This window comes from Polistes canadensis, unplaced genomic scaffold (genome assembly GCF_001313835.1).
Source record: "Polistes canadensis isolate GaletaPanama2010 unplaced genomic scaffold, ASM131383v1 scaffold_21, whole genome shotgun sequence".
NCBI lineage: Eukaryota > Metazoa > Arthropoda > Insecta > Hymenoptera > Vespidae > Polistes > Polistes canadensis.
In genome coordinates, this window is record NW_014569568.1 from 353,643 (window position 1) to 373,190 (window position 19,548).

Here is a 19,548-nt window from a genome sequence, read left to right on the forward strand (position 1 = left end):
TTAAATATAATATAAATATAAATATAAAATTTACAATATTATATTATATTATATATACAATATTATTATATATCGTGTCGAAAGCCATTCGACATTTCAAAAAAAAAGAAAGAAAAAAAAGGAATTTTGACTTCATCGATAAAAACGTAGTAAAGGAATAAAAGAGAAAGAGAGGAGGAGGACAAGCAACGGAACCAAGGTCAACACTGTTACACCTTCCTTTTTATCGGCTCGACGAGGCAGGTCCAAAGGACTAGTCCCCTCCTCCCCCTCCCCCTCCCCCCAAGCATCATCCCATTCTACCCCACCAACCTTTTCATCCATCCATCCATCCATCCAAGCAAGCAACAATCCCCACTCTATGTTCTACCAACAGCAGAAGCAGCAGCAGCAAGAGGAACACCATCATCATCGTCGTCATATCCATCTCGGTATAATGGCTCGGCCGTTTACTTTTTTCGGATCTTTTACAATACCCATGGAAAGGTAGGAGGAAGGAAACCGGTTTAAGTTTAGAAGTAGTCACAACATACATACACACACACACACGTCAAATGCACCGAATTTTCCTCCTACACTAATATTTTGCTCATTTTATTTATTTTTATTTTTTTCTTTCGAAACAACGTAATCGATATATATATATATATATATATATTTTCTTTTTATCAGGTTTTAATTATATTAATAAGAGAGAAATATTTGGGTTCATCTTAATTAACTCCTCCTCCTTCTCGTGTGTTCTCTGTCAAAAATAAAAATAAAAATAAAAACAAAAATCGATGCATTTATTTTCTTTATCGTTAAAAACAATACGATTTTTCTTGTTCGTCAAATATACTCTTCTTAATTCACCATAGAATATTTTCTTTCAAATACGAATATCGTATCGTGGTAGTTTATTATTATTATTTTATTTTTTATGTTTTTTTTTTTTAACTTAAACTTTTTCTTCGCGAATCATCGATCGTTGGATGATCGGTGTTTGAAAGAATTCAATGAACTTTTCGAAACAATTTTAAACGAGATTATCTTTACCCTATACTACCCTTTATACAAAATTAAATCAATTTTGTTATTCTTCGTTGAAAATTAGCAAAAACTTGGACCGTCCGTATTATGAAGTTAACGTTTGATACGCGTCTAAAAGACGACGGTGGAAAGAATTCTCGTGAAAACCGGTTTCACGTAGTCCTGTCTTAGTCGTCGTTGTCGTTGTCGTTGTCGTCGATGAAGAAACTCAGCAACGTTAGTACAGCTCCGATTATGATCTTTCTTGTCTATCCAAATAGAATAATTTCTCTATTTCTCTCTCTCTCTCTCTCTCTCTCTCTCTTTCTTTATCTTTTTCTTTTACATTTGTTGTCTTTCTTTTTCACTTACGAGAAGATGCCACGTGCCACGCGTACTGTGTACGCAGCACTCGTGTATGTGTATGTGTGTGTGTAAGTGTTGTTCAACGTGAATCGCAATTGAAAATTATTTTGCTGGATTACACAGCTATCTCTGTCAATTTTTCATTGAATTATTCAACTCGTAGATATCATTGTTCGTAGAAAATAAATTTATATATAAAAAAAGATACAAAGAGAGAGAGAGAGAGAGAGAGAGAGAAATCGATGCAATTTAAATGAGAATTTACAAACGTTCCTTGTCATTTTTCTTTCCTCTTTCTTTTACAAATGTTAAATATACTTCGTACGAATAATAATAATAATAATAATAATAATGATAAAAAAAATTAGAAGAAATAATTGCATATATATCTTGTGTTTCTTTTCAATTCATTCAAAGTCTCTTTTTATCGAGAAGAATTATCGTTCTAATGATACCAGCAAGTCTGAAAATAGCAAATGCTGTTATACGTGATCGTACTAGCATGCATTATCGATGAACTTGAATTTTTTTTTTTGCACGATTCGTATGCGAGAAATATATTAAAAAGAAAAAGAAAGAAAGAAAAAACAACTCAGTGAGTGATAAAATAACGACGAGTGTTTTATCGAACGAATGAAAACATTTGATCGAAACATGTGCTTGGTCGCCTGTTGTGTGAACGATACACACAAATATTTTTATGTCATATTAAAGTTTAACAAAAAAAAAGAAAAAGAAAAAAAAAAGGGAAGAAGAAAAAGTTTCTTCTCGCAAAGGAAATTCTCGACGACGATTGTTAGACGATTATTTATAAATATATGCATGCCTGTTTATATATAACACGAATAAATTAAATAATAATAATTATTAATTTAACAAAATATTACAAAAACATTACGAATATCTTTCTCATCCCTCGGTCAAGAAACAAAAAAAAAAAAGAAAAAGAAAACCACTCGCATCTATTTCCATTTGAAATTCTAAATAGACAAAAAAATGGTTTGTTTAAACAGAAAGAAAGAGAGAGAGAGAGAGAAAAAGTAAACCAAAGAAAAAACCCCCCAAAAGCAATGGTATTATAACGCTTGTAATTGGGTCTCGCGGATAGGAAGATAAAAATAGCGGGAAAATTCAAAACTATGCAAGAGTTAATAGCCTTGTGGGGGGGGTGGTCGTCGTTGACCGATTAAGAACAAAAAAAAAAATAAAACAAAAGAAAAAAACTGACTTGACTTAACTTACCGAGTCTGATTGCTTGAACGTTAGCAACGAATAAAAAGCTCAGTAATATGACGAAAGCGTGAAAAAATAGGATGGTATTGGTCCGATTGAGTCGTAAAGTTCTTTGAGGGTGATAGTCCGTAGTAGCAGCACATCCGGAAGCAGCACGTTCACCACCAGAAAAGACGGTGCGCGGCCGCCGTGGCTCCGGCGCAGCCACCGCCATCGCACACCTCCGTGTCGTCCTCGTTTTCCCTCACCGCACTCCGCGAACACACAGACCCCCGCCGAGCACCCACTTTTCCTTTCCCCGATCGAGGGATGAAACGAAACGAAACGAACGAGAAGTAGTTGGAGGAGGGGGGGGGGGTCCAGAGGAGAGTAAAATATCGGTGATAATTTTCACGCGACTCTAAGAGGACAAAAAAAAAAACAAAAAAGTGCGAACGAAAATGTTCTCTCTTTCACCCCGAGCGCGCGCGCGTATATATATATATATATATATTTTTTTTTGTTTTCTTCTTTCCTTCGCGTTTACGAGCTTTCCCGAAAATGTACGACGAATAACGCGCACTATACTCGGTATGTATATATATATATATATATATATATATATATATTTACGATTCAAAAGTATTACGACTACTACTAACAACTGTCTCTATTGCACTGGTGCTACCCTACCGACCGGCGGGTGTCTACCTGCTGCTGCTGCTGCTGCTATTGGCTACGTCGTTGACCGCTCTTCTCGACAAGGATAGGACTTGACGGGGGGAAGGAGAGGGGGAGGGGGAACAAGTGGCGAGGAGGGAAAAAAAGGGAGAAAAATTGTGAGGGGGAAAAAAAAAAAGKGAGAGAGAGAGAGAGAGGAGAGACGCGAAAGAACCCGACCCGACGGCACGAGAGAAAAAATAGAAAAAGAGAGAGAGAAATTTAGTTGATCTCGTCCGAGCCCTCAATTCATGGCTCGTACGTACGAAGTTAACCCGGTCGCGGACAAGAAGCGACTGACTGCTCGTTCTCGCCGGCAAACTAACATGGTGACACCGCGCGCGCAGCGGCAGGTTGGCCCCGAACCTAGCAAGTAACGTCGACCAATCATAACGCTCCAAATCCAAAACGGCTCCGCACCCTCGATGATGATCGGTCGACGATCGACGCGCCGATCGGATATCTTCGCCGATTCCTCTACTATACATACATACACATACACGCGTGCTCGCGCGCTCGCGTGCGCTACCTATACACCTATCAAAACTCATCTATATGCTTCTCCGCTTTCCATCCTATACATTACTACCTGTTAAACATTTTCTTTTTCCTTTTTTTTTTGCCTAATATCTAGTCTTCTCTCTCTTTCTCTCTCTTTCTCTTTCTCTTTTTCTCGTAATTTTCTTCCTTCCGTTTATCTCAGCATATATTCGAATTATTTTCATTTTATCTCTCTCTCTTTTTTATCTGCAAACAAATAAAATAAAGAAAAAATGTGAGAGAAATCGAGTTGTGAGATGGAATTTGTTAATTATTGTTAATTATTTTATTTACCATTTGTAACACCCACATTCCAAACGTTATCTCTCTTCCCTGTTGCACAAATGTCATCAGCACCTTTTTCTCTTCCATAATTATCTTGTAACCAGCAGATAGAACTATATAGTGAGAACTTTGCATACATCTGTTATTTTTTTTTTTTTTTTTTTTTTTTTTCATTCTTTTTCTTCTTCTTCGTCTTCATTACAAGCTTTACTAATATGGACATTGAAAAATACAATGAGAAAAAGTATGGTAATAAAATAGGTTGAGTTAAGGTAGGCTTTCCCTACGGTTTACAGGTGTAGGGTACCTGTTCCTATTTATATACCTGCTTCTTCTTCTTCTTCTTCTTCTTCTTCTTCTTCTTCTTCTTCTTCTTCTTCTTACTCGACCATCTTTTCAAACAAGTTGGAAATTTATACGTTTCTTTTCTATACTCCAGATCCTTTTTTCTTTCTGTTTTTCTTCTTGTTTTTTTTTTTGTTTTTTCTGAAAAGAAGAATCTCGATTAAAAGAGTATAAAGAAAAAAAATATAATCGATGATTCGTTTTATTTGCTTTACTATTATCCGTGCTATTTTCAATATTAAATCGAATTAAACACCGAGAGAACGATGATTACATTTAACGAATATTAAAATGCAAATTGATATTGGCTTTATTAACAATGCCATTCGTTGTTGTTATATTTCTGCATGCGATCTCTAATCGTTCGAATAACGCTATTGTAATGGCTTTGAAATGAAAGATAAGACCAGACAATCGATGAACGACCTACACGTTAACTTTTCATAAATTCATATCACGTTCATCTTATCCACTTGCCAACTTTAAATAAAAACGACCATATTGTTTATTATGCTCATGTTGTTCCATCATTTCGGTACTATGCGTTATAACAAAAATTCATATTCCAATCATAAATGACACGATTCTTTAATATTTACTCAAAAAGATAATATACTCGTGATTTAATTGTTGTATTTGTTGTAGAAGAAGAAGAAGAAGAAGAAAAAGAAGCAAACAAAACAGACTAATCAAACGTAATTAATCATAATCGGTAAAAAGATAATATTTCGTACGTAATTGGTCCATTAAATTTCTGAACATTGAAAGATTTTCTTTACATAATCTAATAAAGAGAATACGCGATATCTCTGATGAAAGCCTTTTGCATTTAACTATCACATGCATGCACATACACACACAACAGACACATACATACATACATACATATACCTCACTACCACCAACACGACACGACGACAAGACGACGCTTCTAATGACGGGAAGGACAAATTGAAAAAGTGACGGGGGCGGGAAGAAAAAGAAGGAAGAAGAAGAAGAAGAAGAAAAAAAAGGCTTCTCAGAGAGTTACGTCGGACGGAATTTTCCAAATCTACGTGGTACGTGCGGAAAAGCGTATTCACGGGATTTAAAGTGCCTCGGAAATGACACGCTTTGATATAGATATACTACACACGTGACGCTTTAATAAAACCGAATTCAATGAAAATTTTTCTTCTTCTCCTAGATCCAAAGCATTCCTACATAAATTTGTTTTTATTTTTTTTTTTCTTTTACGTTTTCATTCCTCTTCTTCTCGGAGAAAAATCTGTTCCAGTTTTTCCGAACCTTTCGCAAAAAAAAAAAAGAAACAAATTCGTTTCGTTACCCGAATAATAGCATCAACTTCGATATCTGGGTTATATCCGAGTCGCATTTCTTATCTTTGTCATCTCGCAAATGCAGTTACGTGCTGGATTGTGTAAGTTTTGTGTATCTTGAGACTAAATTACATGTTGTTCTTTTGCGCATTTTGCGTATCTGAAGAGTTGTATTTTTTTCTTGCGTATATCCGAACCAAGTGTGTGAGCACAAATGAATACCTAAAACAGATATATAAGTTGAAATAGTTAATAAGGAAATTAGAAAATGTTTTGCAGCGCATACAGGAATAGAAAAAAATATATGAGAGGAAGAAAGAGAAAGAGAGAGAGAGAGAGAGAGAGAGAAAAAGAGAGCAAGAAAAAGAAAAAACGGAGAGAAAGGAGAAAGGTTTCTCGTGAAAATTAGTTCCGTCGACGTAAGACCGTAACATCCTTTGAATCGTTTCGTGGCTTCTATACCGTGTGACAGATGACGAGTTAAACGCTACCCGAGGAAGCCTTATATCAGACAATATCTATCTATGTATGAATGTATGTGTGTCTGTGTATGGGGGTAGGGAATGAAAGGACGAAAAAGAGAGAGAAATCCGGATGCCACGGTGGCTTCGCTTGCATTTCTCTCGTCGGCGCCTTCACGGTACCGCGACATCGCAAGAGACAATAGGAAAGGTCGTGGAGTCCTCTGGCATTTCGCTGAATCTAATAGATATGTTCTAGCGCACGCTCCTATATACACACACACACACACACAAACACACAGAGAAATAGAGAGAGATGCATATACCCGATAAGAAACGAAAGAATAAATTCAAACACAGAAGAATGAAAGAAGAAGGATCAAGGAGAAGAAGAAGAAAAAACCATTGCAAAGATCAAATGATGGATCCAAATGGCAAACTGATGAAAATTAATGGATCCCGCCGATTGGCCAATTCCTGCGCGTTTGTTTATTTTAATGATAATCGATCGAAGTATTTATAAATACAATACGTAGCGTATTAATTAATCGGATTATTAAAATCGATCGATAATAATGCAGAAACAAAAGAGGATGTGCATAGATTTCTTACAAAAAAGGAAAAAAGTAGTGTGACATATGCGCGCGAGCAAGCGCGCGCACCTGTGTCTCTACTAGTCGCGTGGCATGCGTGTATGTGTGTGTGTGCGTGTGCAGCGACACGAAATGAAATGAATAAAAAAAAAAAAAAAAAAAAAAAAAAAAAACAAAATAAAAAAGGAGAGGGCGAGAACGTGTGCGCCGGCGAAGGTGCGCGCGCGGATCGTTGGAGGGAGAACGAGAAAGAGATGGTACTTTGTTATTTTGTTCATGTGCAAGCGGAGAACCCGGCAAGTTGCGCGCTCGTGTTCCTTCCATCGTTCGCCATTTGAATTGGGTGTGGGATTGTATGCGTGTATATGCGCATCTGTATGCGTCCATGTACGTATGTGTATGTGTATGTGTGCATGAACGGCCGCCTGGCACGGCCAGGTACCAAATGCCGCAAGGTCATGACTCGAGCATACACACATAAACGATACGATGCTGCGCCCGCACAGCTCTCTCTCTCTCTCTCTCTCTTTCTTTCTTTAACTCTTTATCTATCCTTTTCTTTCTTTCTTTCTTTCATTCTTTCATTCTGTCTTTTTCTAATTCTTAATCTATCTATCTATCTTTCTCTTTCTCTTTTATTCCTCCGATCTCCATGGAGAACCAATCTCGGGGTCCTCCTCTTACACCAGAAGAGAGTACACCTATAAGAGGGCAACCCATGGAAGGGGAAGAGGAATTACACACGTATATTTACTAAATCTCTGAATGATCGATGCAAGCCTCGAGATTCCGCGTATATTTAGGTCTCGAAAAGTGCAAGGTATTATATACGATTTCCAAATCGTACACAATAAGCAATGTACACAGATGATGATAAAATCCTTACGTAAAATTTATATGTAAAAATGAAAATCCGTAAATTTCCTCGTCTATTGTTTTTTTTTTTTAAATATATTTTTGATATTAAAGATCATTGGAATCTCGTACGTGATATATCTGTAAGTTAATTGAAATATATTGAATATATAAAGTACAAGTAGATTGTTTGGAATATAAAGTAATAGAAAAATATTCAATGACTAGGATCGACCGTAGAAGCGCTTCATTCAAAAATGTCAAGGATCCAAATTCCGTTATGCGGCCTCGCGTAGAAATATTATACGTCATAGTAACAGTGTCTGGATGGATAGATTGGTAATTGCCACACACATCAATAGTTTAGAAATAATAATTTATTCCAATTTGTTGTTGTGTGTTTGTTGTTTCTTCTTCTTCTTCTTCTTCTTTTTTGTTCTCCATTTTTGTTCTCCATTCTTGTCCTCCATTTTTTCGCGATATATCTAATTGAAAGTGTCGCACATATATGCATTTACGTACGTACGTGCGAAAAAAGGAAAAAGGGAATCAGATTCACCGGGAATGTTCAAAGCACGCATTGTTTTTTATTTCGTGTCTCTTGGTTCGCTTTAAAAAGAGACGAGTGCTTGTTTGCTGACGTCGTCAGAGCAGAGAGTGGTACCGAATGGTACCTTTACATTCTCACGGTGGGTAATCTCTTTGCTGTTTCCTACGAGATTGCACGACGCTCGCAAGAAAAGGTTTACAAGTTTCTAAAGACTATTTTATCATCTTTGTAATCAAATCTAAATGAAAAGAAAAAGAAAGAATAATGAAATGATTTTTAAAAATTTTCAAAATTAAAAATCACATCTACAACGACGAATGAAAAATATCGTACTATTAACTTACGTATGTAATTATTGTTGAAAGTACAAATAAATTAATTGGATTAATAAAAATATTGCGTGAATTAAAACGTAATACTCATTATACGTTTCTTAACGTTACTATCTTGTTTAAATTCTAAAAGTCATGGAGAAAAGAGGTTACTTATTCATACACATTCATAATTATGTTTGTGTGAGCGAAAGTCCTGTTAAATGACAATTAAAGTCTTACTTTATTTTAAATATCATTGGAATTATTACAGGAAATTGTATATGCTGATTATATTCCAATTATAAAAAGAAAGAAAGAGAGAGAAGATTTTTTAACGTAACTTCACCTGCATTTATAAAATATTTAATCTTAATGAGGTATAGTTCAGGCGAAATATCAAAAAGGATAGGTTAACGAGCATTATCCAATGAGTTTCTTCTTACCTATCATTCCATCTTCTAATAATGAATAATTATTATTAATTGCAACGTATCGCTTAATCGAATTCATCTTAACGAAATATATTTTGTGCATATACAAGTCAATGATTTGCAATTTATAAAAATAACGTTCGATTACAATTTTTTTATTACTACTATGTTATAAGAAACATTAAAATATTATAAAAGGGTTAGTTACCAGAAAAGCCGTTTCTCATTGGTTAGATTTGAAAATTTCTAAGGAATTCTCCTAGACTCACTTTGATTGGTTAACTTCTTCTTTGATAGCCATTCGCTACGTAATTTCAAATATTGTACGCTCGTTCGTCGAAAACTATTAGATTATTTTCTTAAACTCACTTTGATTGGTTAGATTCTTCTTTGATGCATTTTGGTACAATTATAGGTCATTTCAAACCTTATACGCTCATTCGTTGAATATGTTCGGAAATAGTAGTGCATTGAAAATTGTACTTAATTATATTCCCAGGGATGCAAGTTTCACGATGTGCACATGACGTAACGAATCTTCTGGTATACGCTTAGTAGCCATTTTGTTTTCGACGGAACGGCTGATCAAGGTATTGCATTAAAGATAATTTGTGTTATTTTAGAACATTATAACGATCAATAGTATTAGTGAACAGACAGAAAAACTCATGAATAGTTTACTGCAATTGTTAATATTTCAATCGTCAAATAATGACTCGTGATATATGCAATTGCAGATATAAAAAACTGTTCCGTACGATTGAATACTTTCCAATCGATCCAAATTTCATTTCAACGTTCTTCGATAATGGATGATAATATCTGTAAAACATTAATATTTATTCACAATATTCTCACTACTTATTAAAGATTACGTTGTATATCGATCATAGAAGTCATCCCTAACTGAATTTCTGTTATAAACATACTTATAATATATTTTCAAAGTAATTGATTTAAATTTTTGAAACTCATATTATAAGTTCTTATAAATTGAGTCAACATTCTTTTTATAATATTCGAAATAACACTTGATACGAGTTATCCTCGTATGAGAATTAATATTAAATTAATTTATTAATTATCAAATTTTATAAATTTCTCTGAAGAAAGTAATACTGATTCCTTCATACATATGAATGTATTATATTGATGGGGTTCAATTTAAACCTGAATAATAATTTTCTCTATCTATAGAAAGTGTCGTTAAATCAATTCTATAAGTTTACAATTAGTATTAAATTACAGATGATTATATCATGATATATGATGTATATGTCTCATATGTATATATATATGAGTATATCATGATATATGATGTATATGTCACATATGTATATATATATGAATATATCATGATACATGTAAAAAAAAGGTTAAATAAGAAGCACAGAGATGTTAACATATTAAAATACATAGTATATATTCTCTCGCTCAAAGTCTGCTTGTCTCTTGCAAATGTGTATTTAGAGCCAGTCTCATGTAAAGGCGTGGTGAATTAGAATAGGCTGTTTACTCATAGAAGGCAGTTTCTATCCTTATAGGTATCCAACTGTCCGTTCACCCTGGTCAGTGAGTTGAGCTCTTCGCCATGGATTCAAAACGGCATGAATGCAGCGCCAGGTCGCAAACAGAATCACCACCTACACCGCCTTCACCTCCCCTGTATAGTTCAAGTTACCCAACGCATGACAACTACAAAAGCAGAACAACGCGTCGTTCGCCTTCGCCTACCGACTACAGGGGCAGTAAATCTTCCCGGAATGAATCACCACCGGATAGACGAAGACGTAAGAGGAGTACGTCAAGAACTTCTCCAATCCGATCTCACAGACGGTCTCGTTCAAGTGACAGAGACAAAGATCGAGATAGAGACAGGGAAAGGTCACGAAAATATTCACGAAGAGATAGATCAAGATCCAGATCGAGGGGAAGATCTCGTTCAAGAGACAGAAGACGTAGTCGTAGCAGAAATAGAAGTAGAGACAGGCATAGATATAGAGAAAGTCGTAGGCATCATAGAGCGCCGTCCTATGAATCAGATGCTTTTGAAGATCACTCTGATACGGTTGTAGCACAACAACAACCTCCTCCGCAACCAAATGCTTTTAAAAATGATGGAAGTTTTATGGAAATGTTTAAAAAAATGCAAGAACAAATGCAACCTACGCAACAACCAACAACTTCTGTTCTCGAAGAGAAACCTGTAATACCGCCACCTCTAATGGTTGGTAAAAGGCGAGGTGGAAGAATTCTTAAAACTGGAATGGTCGCGAAGCCAAAGACTGAGCCAACCGCAGAACAACCTAAGGATGCATGGTCGCTTTATATGGCAGAAGTGAAAAAATATCGTGAAGTTTGTTGTCAGGAAGAGGATAATACCAGACCGCTGGTCAAATAATTTATTTTCTTTCTTCTTCTTTGTCGTCTCATTATTCCTGTAACAAATGTGCTGTGAACGGACATTAGTTCTTCTTTTAACTTTACTTTTATTTTTTTTTTTTTTTTATGATCGTGTCATTAAGTGACAATACCGAACAGTAGTCTAATCTACTCGCACTTGAATAATTTCAATATAAATATATGTATAATTTTTAAGGGTACGAGATGTCATTTTTAAAAGGAAATTAAGTTTTAATTAAATCTATGTTTAATATACATGTATGTCTAATGTATGGTAATTTGAAACTGTATATGAACGCTTTTGTAGAGAAAGCTTATTATTTACATGGTTTCTTTATGCCTGAAAGAGAGAAAGAGACTATGCATATAAAGAAAAATAATAAAAGAAATGAAGGAAATTGTGATAGTGATTAGGTGAGGCAAGAGACATATGGCCTAGAGCGAGGGATTGTATACATAAGCTAAGCTAATGTAGCAAAGGGTTGAAAAGGGTGACACATGTAATATTTAAATGAAAAGAAATTCAAATAGAAATTAAGTAACTTATGTAACTTGTTAAAGAGTATTCTAAACTGCTGCCATCATGTCACAAGTACAGTTGAAGACTGCGCCATTCGATCCAAGGTTCCCAAATCAAAATCAAACAAGGTATGACTTTTTTGATCGTATTAAAAAGAAAACTTGATATCATTAATAATTTGAATGATTTATTACTAATGACCTTAATGCATAGATACTGCTACCAAAGTTACTTGGACTTTCATCGGTGTTCCAAAAAACACAGCTCAGATTATGAACCCTGTCAGTACTTCAAACGAGTCTACTCTTCGATGTGCCCAAATGAATGGGTTGAAAAATGGGATACTCAAGTAGAAGAAGGCACATTCGCTGGAAATATTTAGAAAAGATTGTTATCCATAAATTGTTCCTTCCCTCATTTAGTGAATTATTTGCCAATAACAGGACATTCAGAAATCATTTTCTCCTGTTTGTAAAAATAATGATTAATTATTAAAATGAAAATATAAATGTCTATTAATGTGTGTACATTTTTTTAATACCTTTAAAGCACCTCTAATCTTATGACAATTTTATTTCTCTATATTTTTTCTTCTTTTCTTTTCTTCATTTAATACAAAAATCTACGCTGTTCAATAAATTTAAAAAATTTGTTATTGTAGGATTGAAACGTAATCTGTAATTTCTATGTATAAGAATAGTTTTATTTTAATACGTAGATTATAGTTGATCTTATAATTTTATATAATAACGCGAATATATATTATTATAAAAAAGAAAATTTATATTTAAATATTTGACAATTTTTCAAGGTTATCTGTAAACAGTAATTCAATTGTCATACCTCATCAATAAAAATGGCTGACGTTGCTTTTGTATTTACCAAACAAATTGTCTTATATTTAATACAACAGTTTAATTGAAAACAAAATACGATAAACATGTCGAATAGTTTGAGTGCAATTAATGACAATTATTTGTCTGATTCTTCAGATGAAGATGAAGAAGAAGAAGAAGAAAAAAAAACATTGAGAAAAACTGGTGAAACGTAATTGGATATTTATTGGTTAGAATTTGGATTATTTAAAAACTTAAATAAACAAGATGTAATATTTTTTTCTTTATAGTTTATCCGTACCTGAAAGTATTTTGTCGTGGAAAGGTGTTCCTCATCATGAAGAAAAAATTGATAATCCGTCAGAACATAATGGAAGGATTCGAAGTTTTAAACACGAACGTGGCAATTGGTCAACGTTGATTTACATTAATTGTAATTGATACATTTTTGTAGAAAAATTTTGAAATGTAAAACAGGGATGGCAAATAAGTGGGACATGTGCTGACCTTGACACGGGAGCAATTGTTGATGATACTCGTTGCACATATGCAAAACTCCATGTTCAATCAAATTTCATTTCAAGGGACGGGTCATTCAATGCTATCATAAATACAATGTCGATGAGACTGAATGAAAAAGATCACAATAAATTTTACATTATTTTGGTACGTAGATTAAATCTTATTTGCCATCCTTAATGTAGAATGTAAAATGAAATGTTGAAAAATTAAATAAAAACATGAAAGTTTACATAGTGCAAGTATCAGAAGATATAAATAATATTAAAACGTTTTAATATTGATTCCAGATACAGCGACTGATGCTATGCTTTCTTGGATAAAATCGATAGAAACTTTGTTGCCAAAAGACAGCAACATATTATTAGACCAATTTCATCTTAGTCTTACTCGAACATTGGTACTTAAATATCACTGGATCGAATCATTTGTTAAAAGCTTGAAAGAATTATGTTCGGTATTAGTAAGATTTTATATCGAGTTTACGGATATTAAAGTATATTGCAACGAAGAAAAAACTCGTACATTTCTTGCAATAAGTTGTTCCAATACTATGTTAAATTTTATCATTAATCTTATCAATAATATGTTGGCCGAATATCAGTTACCACCTTATTATGAGGTAAGGATTAATATTGTTAATTACATATATCAGATTTGCTGTTATGATATTGACATCATTATATTTTAATGATTTTCTTTCTTTTAAAGGATCCTTCAAATCATATAAGCATCTTTTGGTGGATAGGAGATAAAGAAGATTGCCTGAATAAAGTTCTACCTTCGATCAAATCTAATTTTGAACAATTTTATGTTAATAATACCGAAGATAACTACGTATATGTTGATGAATTACATTGTAAAATAGGAAACAAGCTTTATACATTTCCATTAAAATTGCATGACCATAGGTAACCATTCATATGTAAATGAGTTAAATTGTAAAACGGAAAACAATCTTTTTACATTTTATTTAAAACACATCAATTTTAATGTAAAAAATATAAATATTAATTATAACTTAATAATAATAATAATATACATATGCCTAGTTAAATTTATAAGCCACTTACAAACTTTATTTACCATTCTTAATATTCTAACTACGTCGGGTTAAAAATAGTAAGATTATGCGGTAATTTATGTACAACGCCTCTTCCTTCCCACAAAATTAACCAAGACTGGCATATATCGGATATCATGTTAACAATTAAAGTACAGATTTCAGGATTCTTTATAGTTATATTTGGATCAGGTGGTTCCGTAATAGTTTTGCATCCACTTACATCTATATGTGTTAACGTAGGCCTACGATTCAACAACATATTTACCGATACCGAGGAAATTTTTGAATTACCATTAAATATTATTTTAGTAAGATTTGGTGCATGTAGAAGTATAGTTTTAACATCGTCGTCAATAATGTCACAACAAGATAGTTCAAGCGATTCTAAAGTCATGAAAGAAATTTTGGAATTCTTAATAACATCTGTGATAAATGAATTTCGAGTTGGATGCAATGTATTGGACAAATTTAAATTAACTAATTGTCTTTGTAAAAAATGGCAATCACTGTCTCCGTTTAAAAAGTTCCATGATAAATCCAAATTAACGAGATTATTACTTTCGATGGAAAATTTAAAATTATCTAACTCGCAATGTCGTAAATTTAACGTTTGTAAGTTTTTTAATGGTACAATCAGATTATGAAGTGTTTCTTCGGAATTAGGCCCCAGTGGATTATAACTGAAATCCAATACTCTCAGTTGCACCGGTAATTTTTCCATCTTTAATAAACAATTATAATCGATGTCGCATCGTTGCAAATATAATTCTTGCAAAAGCGATAAATTTAATAGGCAATTGGATAAAATTTTTCCACTGTTGAGAAATACTCCTCCGGATAAATAGAGTACTTGTAAATTTTTCTGATACTCCAAAGCTTTGAGCAAAGGTTCGAGTTCCATTTCTTTTGTTTCGTCTGATTTAAGACGAAAAACAGAAGTGTTGTCGCACGATTTAAGACATTTTATAGTTATCTCTTCTGGCACTAAAAGTATCAAATATTTTTTGTTAGAATTTTGCAATTATTGGGTAACAATAAAACTAATTTTGTAGTATTACCTAATTGAATAGTTCTGCAAATTGTTTTATACCTCTCCACGATGGATGGTATTTCTATTTTGATGATATCACATTTCAAATATTTTATATTTTTACTTTCTTTTATAATATGGATAACATTTTCCGAAGAAACTGTACCTCCATCCATTGTCTTTAAAACAAGTTCCACTATACATCCGGTTTCATCATTGAATTTTTTCTTCGTATCCTCTAAAATGTTTTCTAATATTTCGCTCTTATCTTGATCGAGTATAATTAATTTTAAATCAAAAACTTTATTTTTTATAGAAATCTGTAGATTCGTTGTTATTGCATTGTTACTTTGTTGAGACGTGTTATCCAAAATAATAGAACAAATAGGTGAAGGAGTACGAGATACTGAATTTTTAGTAAAACCGGTCGAAAATAGAGACATTTGTTTATTTTTCTTTCTTCTAAATTGTTTAGGAGAGTTAGGAGGGCTAGTTATTTTACTTGCATTGCTATTATCACTTTCTATTAACTCAATATTATCATTTTCTTCTTCCTCCTCATCTGAATCAATTCTTGGTCGTTTTACGTATATACTACTTGTCTCGTCATCTACATTGAAACTACTTGATTTTCTCTTATTAGTTGCATTGGAACTATCATTTAGAAATTTCTTTTTGGAGCTGATGTCCATGTCATCTTCTAACCAATCGTCAACTAAATCTTCTTTGGTATCTACAAGAGGATTTGATATTTTACCCCTATCGTTGGAATTTGTGATCGGTCTTATCAAACTACCTCTGTGTTTTAAACTAGCTATCGTTCTTTTATAATCCTCTCCAGCAGATATTTTCATAGGTTCTACTTCCTCGTTCTCTGTTTCAAGACTTATTAATTTTTTATAATCGGTTTTAGTTATAGGAGATTGTTTTTTCGAATCTTTTATGTTCACCGGAACCAGCGGTAGTAACTTTTTATACATATTCTCGTATTCTATTAGTTCGCTTTGCGATAAGTCACCTGCTCGATTTTTCCAACTTTCTAAACAGTCTAACACCGTATCTCCTTCTTTGGTTCTAAGAATAACATTTGCGCCGTATTTCATCAACAAATTCATCATAGCTAAATTGCCGCATGATGCTGCATCGTGAAGAGGCGTAATACCCCCGCACAACGATCCACCTGGATCATTAACTTTCGCTCCATTTTTAAGTAACAATTCAGCTATTTCTATATAATCGTGATTAGCAGCTTCGTGAAGAGGAGTCCAACCGCAGTGATCTCTTACGTTAGTTGGATGTCCTGCTGCTAAAAATTTTTCCACGTTTGCTGTATTGCCTTTAATACATGCAACGTGAAGTTGCGTTTCTCCTTTCTCATTTCTCCTCACTGCGAGACCTCTCTTAAAGCGTCGTTTTGTTGTTCCAATATTTTCTTTAGATTTTATTTCATTTTCCACATCCGATAAATCTTCCAAACAAATATCTCCACCGATATTTACACTTTCTATTTCACTTTCGCTTTCGCTTTCTTCATCTATAAGATGATTCGTCAAACTATTCAATTTTTCTTGGATCATTTCCTTAGTATCTTTATCTTCGATTTTCTCCAAATAAAGTAAAAAGTTTTTTAGAACGGATATTTGAAGTTTATTATCTTTAGACTGTTCCACCGTGGACAATGCTAAATGGAAAGATTTTTTAATTTCACCATCAGATGATTTAGTGGCTATTTGTAAGTCGGCTAAAAAGAGAGCGGATCTACAAATTTCACGTGGATCGTTACATAGTTCGAGTTCTTTAACAGCATATTGCAATGCTTCATCGTAACGATCAACATCGCGCAAAGTTTGCGCCAAGCTTGTTAAAGCAGCACCTATTTTTTCGCTTCCACTATCTTCAGCACATTTTAACATCTCTCGATAATAATCGATCGCTTTTTCGAAAGAATTTACGACTACTGCGGCATCTCCTAATGTTTCATACAACTTTAGTTTAACGGATATATCATCTTCGATTATTAAATTTTCTTCGTTTCTGCATATTGTTACCACTGAGCCAAAATCAAATAATATTTCTATTAAAACAGATTGCTTACATTTACAATTAAATTTAACAAATATTTGTAAGCTTACCAATCCTTAAATATTTCTCAACTTGTTCGTTTATATTTTCTGGTAATCCCTTAGTTAAAAATAAAGAGACTAATATTTTACGTGCATCAGTCCATTTTCCATTCTTTAATAATAACTCTGTTTTGGTAAGACGTGCTACGGCTTTTAACGATATATTATTTACATCCGCAGCAGCATCAAGATGTTGCAATGCTAATTCAGTTTTTCCTTGATTTTCATAAATAGTAGCTAGAGCAATATTTATTCTATGTAAGTCTTCATCTAATTTATGTTTTTTACATAATGTGGCTGCCTTTTCTATAAGATCGATTGCTTGTTCAGGTTCTTCCTGAGCTTCAAGTACCAAGCCTAGATTCAAGAGTAATCGTGTACGCATTGTCATCATTTCTTCTAATTTAATATTTGAATTTTCTAATCTGTAAATAGATACACATAAACTCACATATTCACACACACAGTAGGTATCATTAAATAGAGTATAAGAATAAAATTATATATTAACCCCTTATACTGTAACATGTGAGAATTGTGATACGCTTTACAGCCCAAAAAATAGCAAAGAATATGACAAAAAGCTCGACACATTAAATCATAGCGCAAGGGGTTAAAGATTAAAAATGTATGAAACATTTCTTACTCATTACAAAGACAAATACTCCTCGTATACGCCTTTTTAGCATCGACTAAAACATTTTTTTTTTTATCTGATTCTTCAGATAGCGTATCAGCGAAACAAAAATATGTTCTTCCTAACGTAGCAAATGCACGCTGTTCTTCCAACAAATTCTTCACCTTTTTGGCACCCTCTGTTCTAACATATAAATTAAATTAAATAGTCGTAATCTTATCAAATAACTAATTAATTTTAATTCTTTGTATGTAATGCACAAACCAAGGTATTCGTTGAGATGTATCAGCGCGTCTTCATAATTACCAAGACTGGTATAAGTTTCACCGATCATTCTATGTGCAACCGCAGTATTTAATTCATCATTTAAAATTTCACAAACTTCTAATTGTTGATGATATTCTTTTAAAGCATCTTCGAATTTTCCAGTTTGATAATACAAATCTCCAAGTTCTTTAATAATTTCAGCCAACTGTTGCAAATTTCCATCACGTTTGAGACGTTGTTTTCTTTTTATAAGTCCTGATTTTGAATAATTGAGAAAATATTTATTAAACTAATACATTTTTGATATTGATATTATCATTAGAACAGAGAAAATACTTACTATCTTCTTCCATGTTGCATTAAAACTGTCTGTCAATAATAAAAATTAAATACCATCATACATAACCTTACATCTGCATCACGTTTTAATATACACACTATTTTATAATCACAACACACTGTGTTAATATTTATTTATGATATAACATTAATTAATTAAATTTTGAAAATGTTTTGTTTTCAATATAATTAAAAAATTAGAATTTTATGTTAATTTAAATGGAATAAATGTCACAAAATGTGTGCGTGTGTAAAGCGATTGAATTCAACAAGTTGTCTTTTACGATGCGCGCGAAATTTAAAACGACATCCTTATCCGCCATTTGTACGCAATGAATAATAATTCGCGACGAAATAATTATAATATATTCTTATAATTATATATTTTTTTTCCTTTTTTTTTTTCTTCTTAATAATGATTTATTCAATATATATTTTTTTTGGTAAAAATGAGAAAAAGTGTGAAGAAAAAACACATGTTTGTTATTTTTTTCTTTTTTCGTACGATATACACATCGACTCTTTTGGCAACTTTATTCTTTCGCATTATCGAAACTTCACACACAGGCATATCTTTATGGTTGTAATTTATATACACGTACATACACATACAATATATCACGATAAGAAATAAAAATCGTTCTCCCTAAAAGTTAAATATAAATAATTAAAATAAAAAAAAGAAAAGAAAAAACGTAGAATAAATTGGGAAAAAAAGATTATACATGTAGATATATTTTACTTCTTTCCTGTCCTCTTTTTTATAGTCTTCTTCATCTTGTCATTTCTATATGATAATTATTTCA

At 32.9% G+C, this 19,548-nt stretch overlaps 4 protein-coding genes and 1 long non-coding RNA gene across 15 annotated transcripts in view; 2 read left to right on the forward strand and 3 right to left on the reverse strand.

The window, feature by feature from the left end:
* LOC106793961 (low-density lipoprotein receptor-related protein 2) overlaps window positions 1-3,969 on the reverse strand; it is a 59,152-nt gene extending 55,183 nt beyond the window's left edge. Inside the window, exons 1-2 of one of the 3 annotated variants that reach the window (XM_014761275.1) lie at window positions 3,252-3,969; window positions 2,620-3,010 (exon numbers count right to left, since the gene is read on the reverse strand). In XM_014761275.1, coding sequence (XP_014616761.1) covers window positions 2,620-2,824 — 205 coding nt within the window. In that variant the 5' untranslated portion in view covers window positions 2,825-3,010; window positions 3,252-3,969. Of the gene's footprint in view, window positions 1-2,619 lie in introns of all 3 variants that reach the window. The other 2 variants (XM_014761274.1, XM_014761276.1) reach the window with 2 other exon arrangements.
* Window positions 3,970-4,010: 41 nt separating this feature from the next.
* On the reverse strand, window positions 4,011-9,171 carry LOC106793935. Of its 3 annotated transcripts, none has more exons than XR_001382479.1 (6): window positions 9,015-9,171; window positions 8,602-8,917; window positions 7,943-8,495; window positions 7,739-7,848; window positions 4,144-6,020; window positions 4,011-4,056 (listed from the first exon to the last, which is right to left on the reverse strand). It is a non-coding gene; the product is annotated as an uncharacterized LOC106793935 (long non-coding RNA). The 3 variants fall into 3 exon arrangements; XR_001382478.1 differs by having other exon boundaries at window positions 7,933-8,495; XR_001382477.1 differs by having other exon boundaries at window positions 7,739-8,495.
* A 307-nt stretch (window positions 9,172-9,478) lies between these two features.
* Window positions 9,479-12,440, forward strand: LOC106793930 (cytochrome c oxidase subunit 6B2-like). Of its 2 annotated transcripts, XM_014761233.1 has the most exons (3): window positions 9,487-9,592; window positions 11,967-12,053; window positions 12,139-12,440. In XM_014761233.1, exons 2-3 carry the CDS (start codon window positions 11,989-11,991, stop codon window positions 12,305-12,307), a joined length of 234 nt encoding a protein of 77 aa, XP_014616719.1. In that variant the 5' UTR covers window positions 9,487-9,592; window positions 11,967-11,988; the 3' UTR covers window positions 12,308-12,440. The 2 variants fall into 2 exon arrangements, with proteins under 2 accessions (XP_014616718.1, XP_014616719.1); XM_014761232.1 differs by lacking the exons at window positions 11,967-12,053; window positions 12,139-12,440 and adding an exon at window positions 10,547-11,921 and having other exon boundaries at window positions 9,479-9,592.
* A 324-nt stretch (window positions 12,441-12,764) lies between these two features.
* LOC106793931 (U6 snRNA phosphodiesterase) lies at window positions 12,765-14,331 on the forward strand. Its single transcript, XM_014761234.1, has 4 exons — window positions 12,765-12,972; window positions 13,052-13,194; window positions 13,571-13,902; window positions 13,992-14,331. The coding sequence occupies exons 1-4, from the start codon at window positions 12,866-12,868 to the stop codon at window positions 14,193-14,195; spliced, it is 786 nt and encodes a 261-aa protein (XP_014616720.1). The 5' UTR covers window positions 12,765-12,865; the 3' UTR covers window positions 14,196-14,331.
* A 27-nt stretch (window positions 14,332-14,358) lies between these two features.
* Window positions 14,359-19,548, reverse strand: part of LOC106793928 (tonsoku-like protein) — a 36,601-nt gene continuing 31,411 nt past the window's right edge. For 3 of the 6 annotated variants that reach the window (XM_014761229.1, XM_014761228.1, XM_014761227.1), the window contains exons 6-7: window positions 18,744-18,772; window positions 18,588-18,658 (exon numbers count right to left, since the gene is read on the reverse strand). In XM_014761229.1, the coding sequence (XP_014616715.1) occupies window position 18,658; window positions 18,744-18,772 (30 nt within the window). In that variant the 3' untranslated portion in view covers window positions 18,588-18,657. Of the gene's footprint in view, window positions 15,331-15,404; window positions 17,427-17,508; window positions 17,925-18,145; window positions 18,315-18,400; window positions 18,659-18,743; window positions 18,773-19,548 lie in introns of those variants that run through there. The other 3 variants (XM_014761231.1, XM_014761221.1, XM_014761225.1) reach the window with 3 other exon arrangements.

Excerpts from the sequence above, each read along its gene's own strand:
- LOC106793931 (XM_014761234.1), top strand. The coding sequence starts at position 12,866 with ATGTCGAATAGTTTGAGTGCAATTAATGACAATTATTTGTCTGATTCT. Across the intron at positions 12,973-13,051 it reads TTGAGAAAAACTGGTGAAAC|TTTATCCGTACCTGAAAGTA; the intron begins GTAATTGGATAT and ends TTTTCTTTATAG. Across the intron at positions 13,903-13,991 it reads AGTTACCACCTTATTATGAG|GATCCTTCAAATCATATAAG; the intron begins GTAAGGATTAAT and ends TTTCTTTTAAAG.
- LOC106793930 (XM_014761232.1), top strand. The coding sequence starts at position 10,594 with ATGGATTCAAAACGGCATGAATGCAGCGCCAGGTCGCAAACAGAATCA.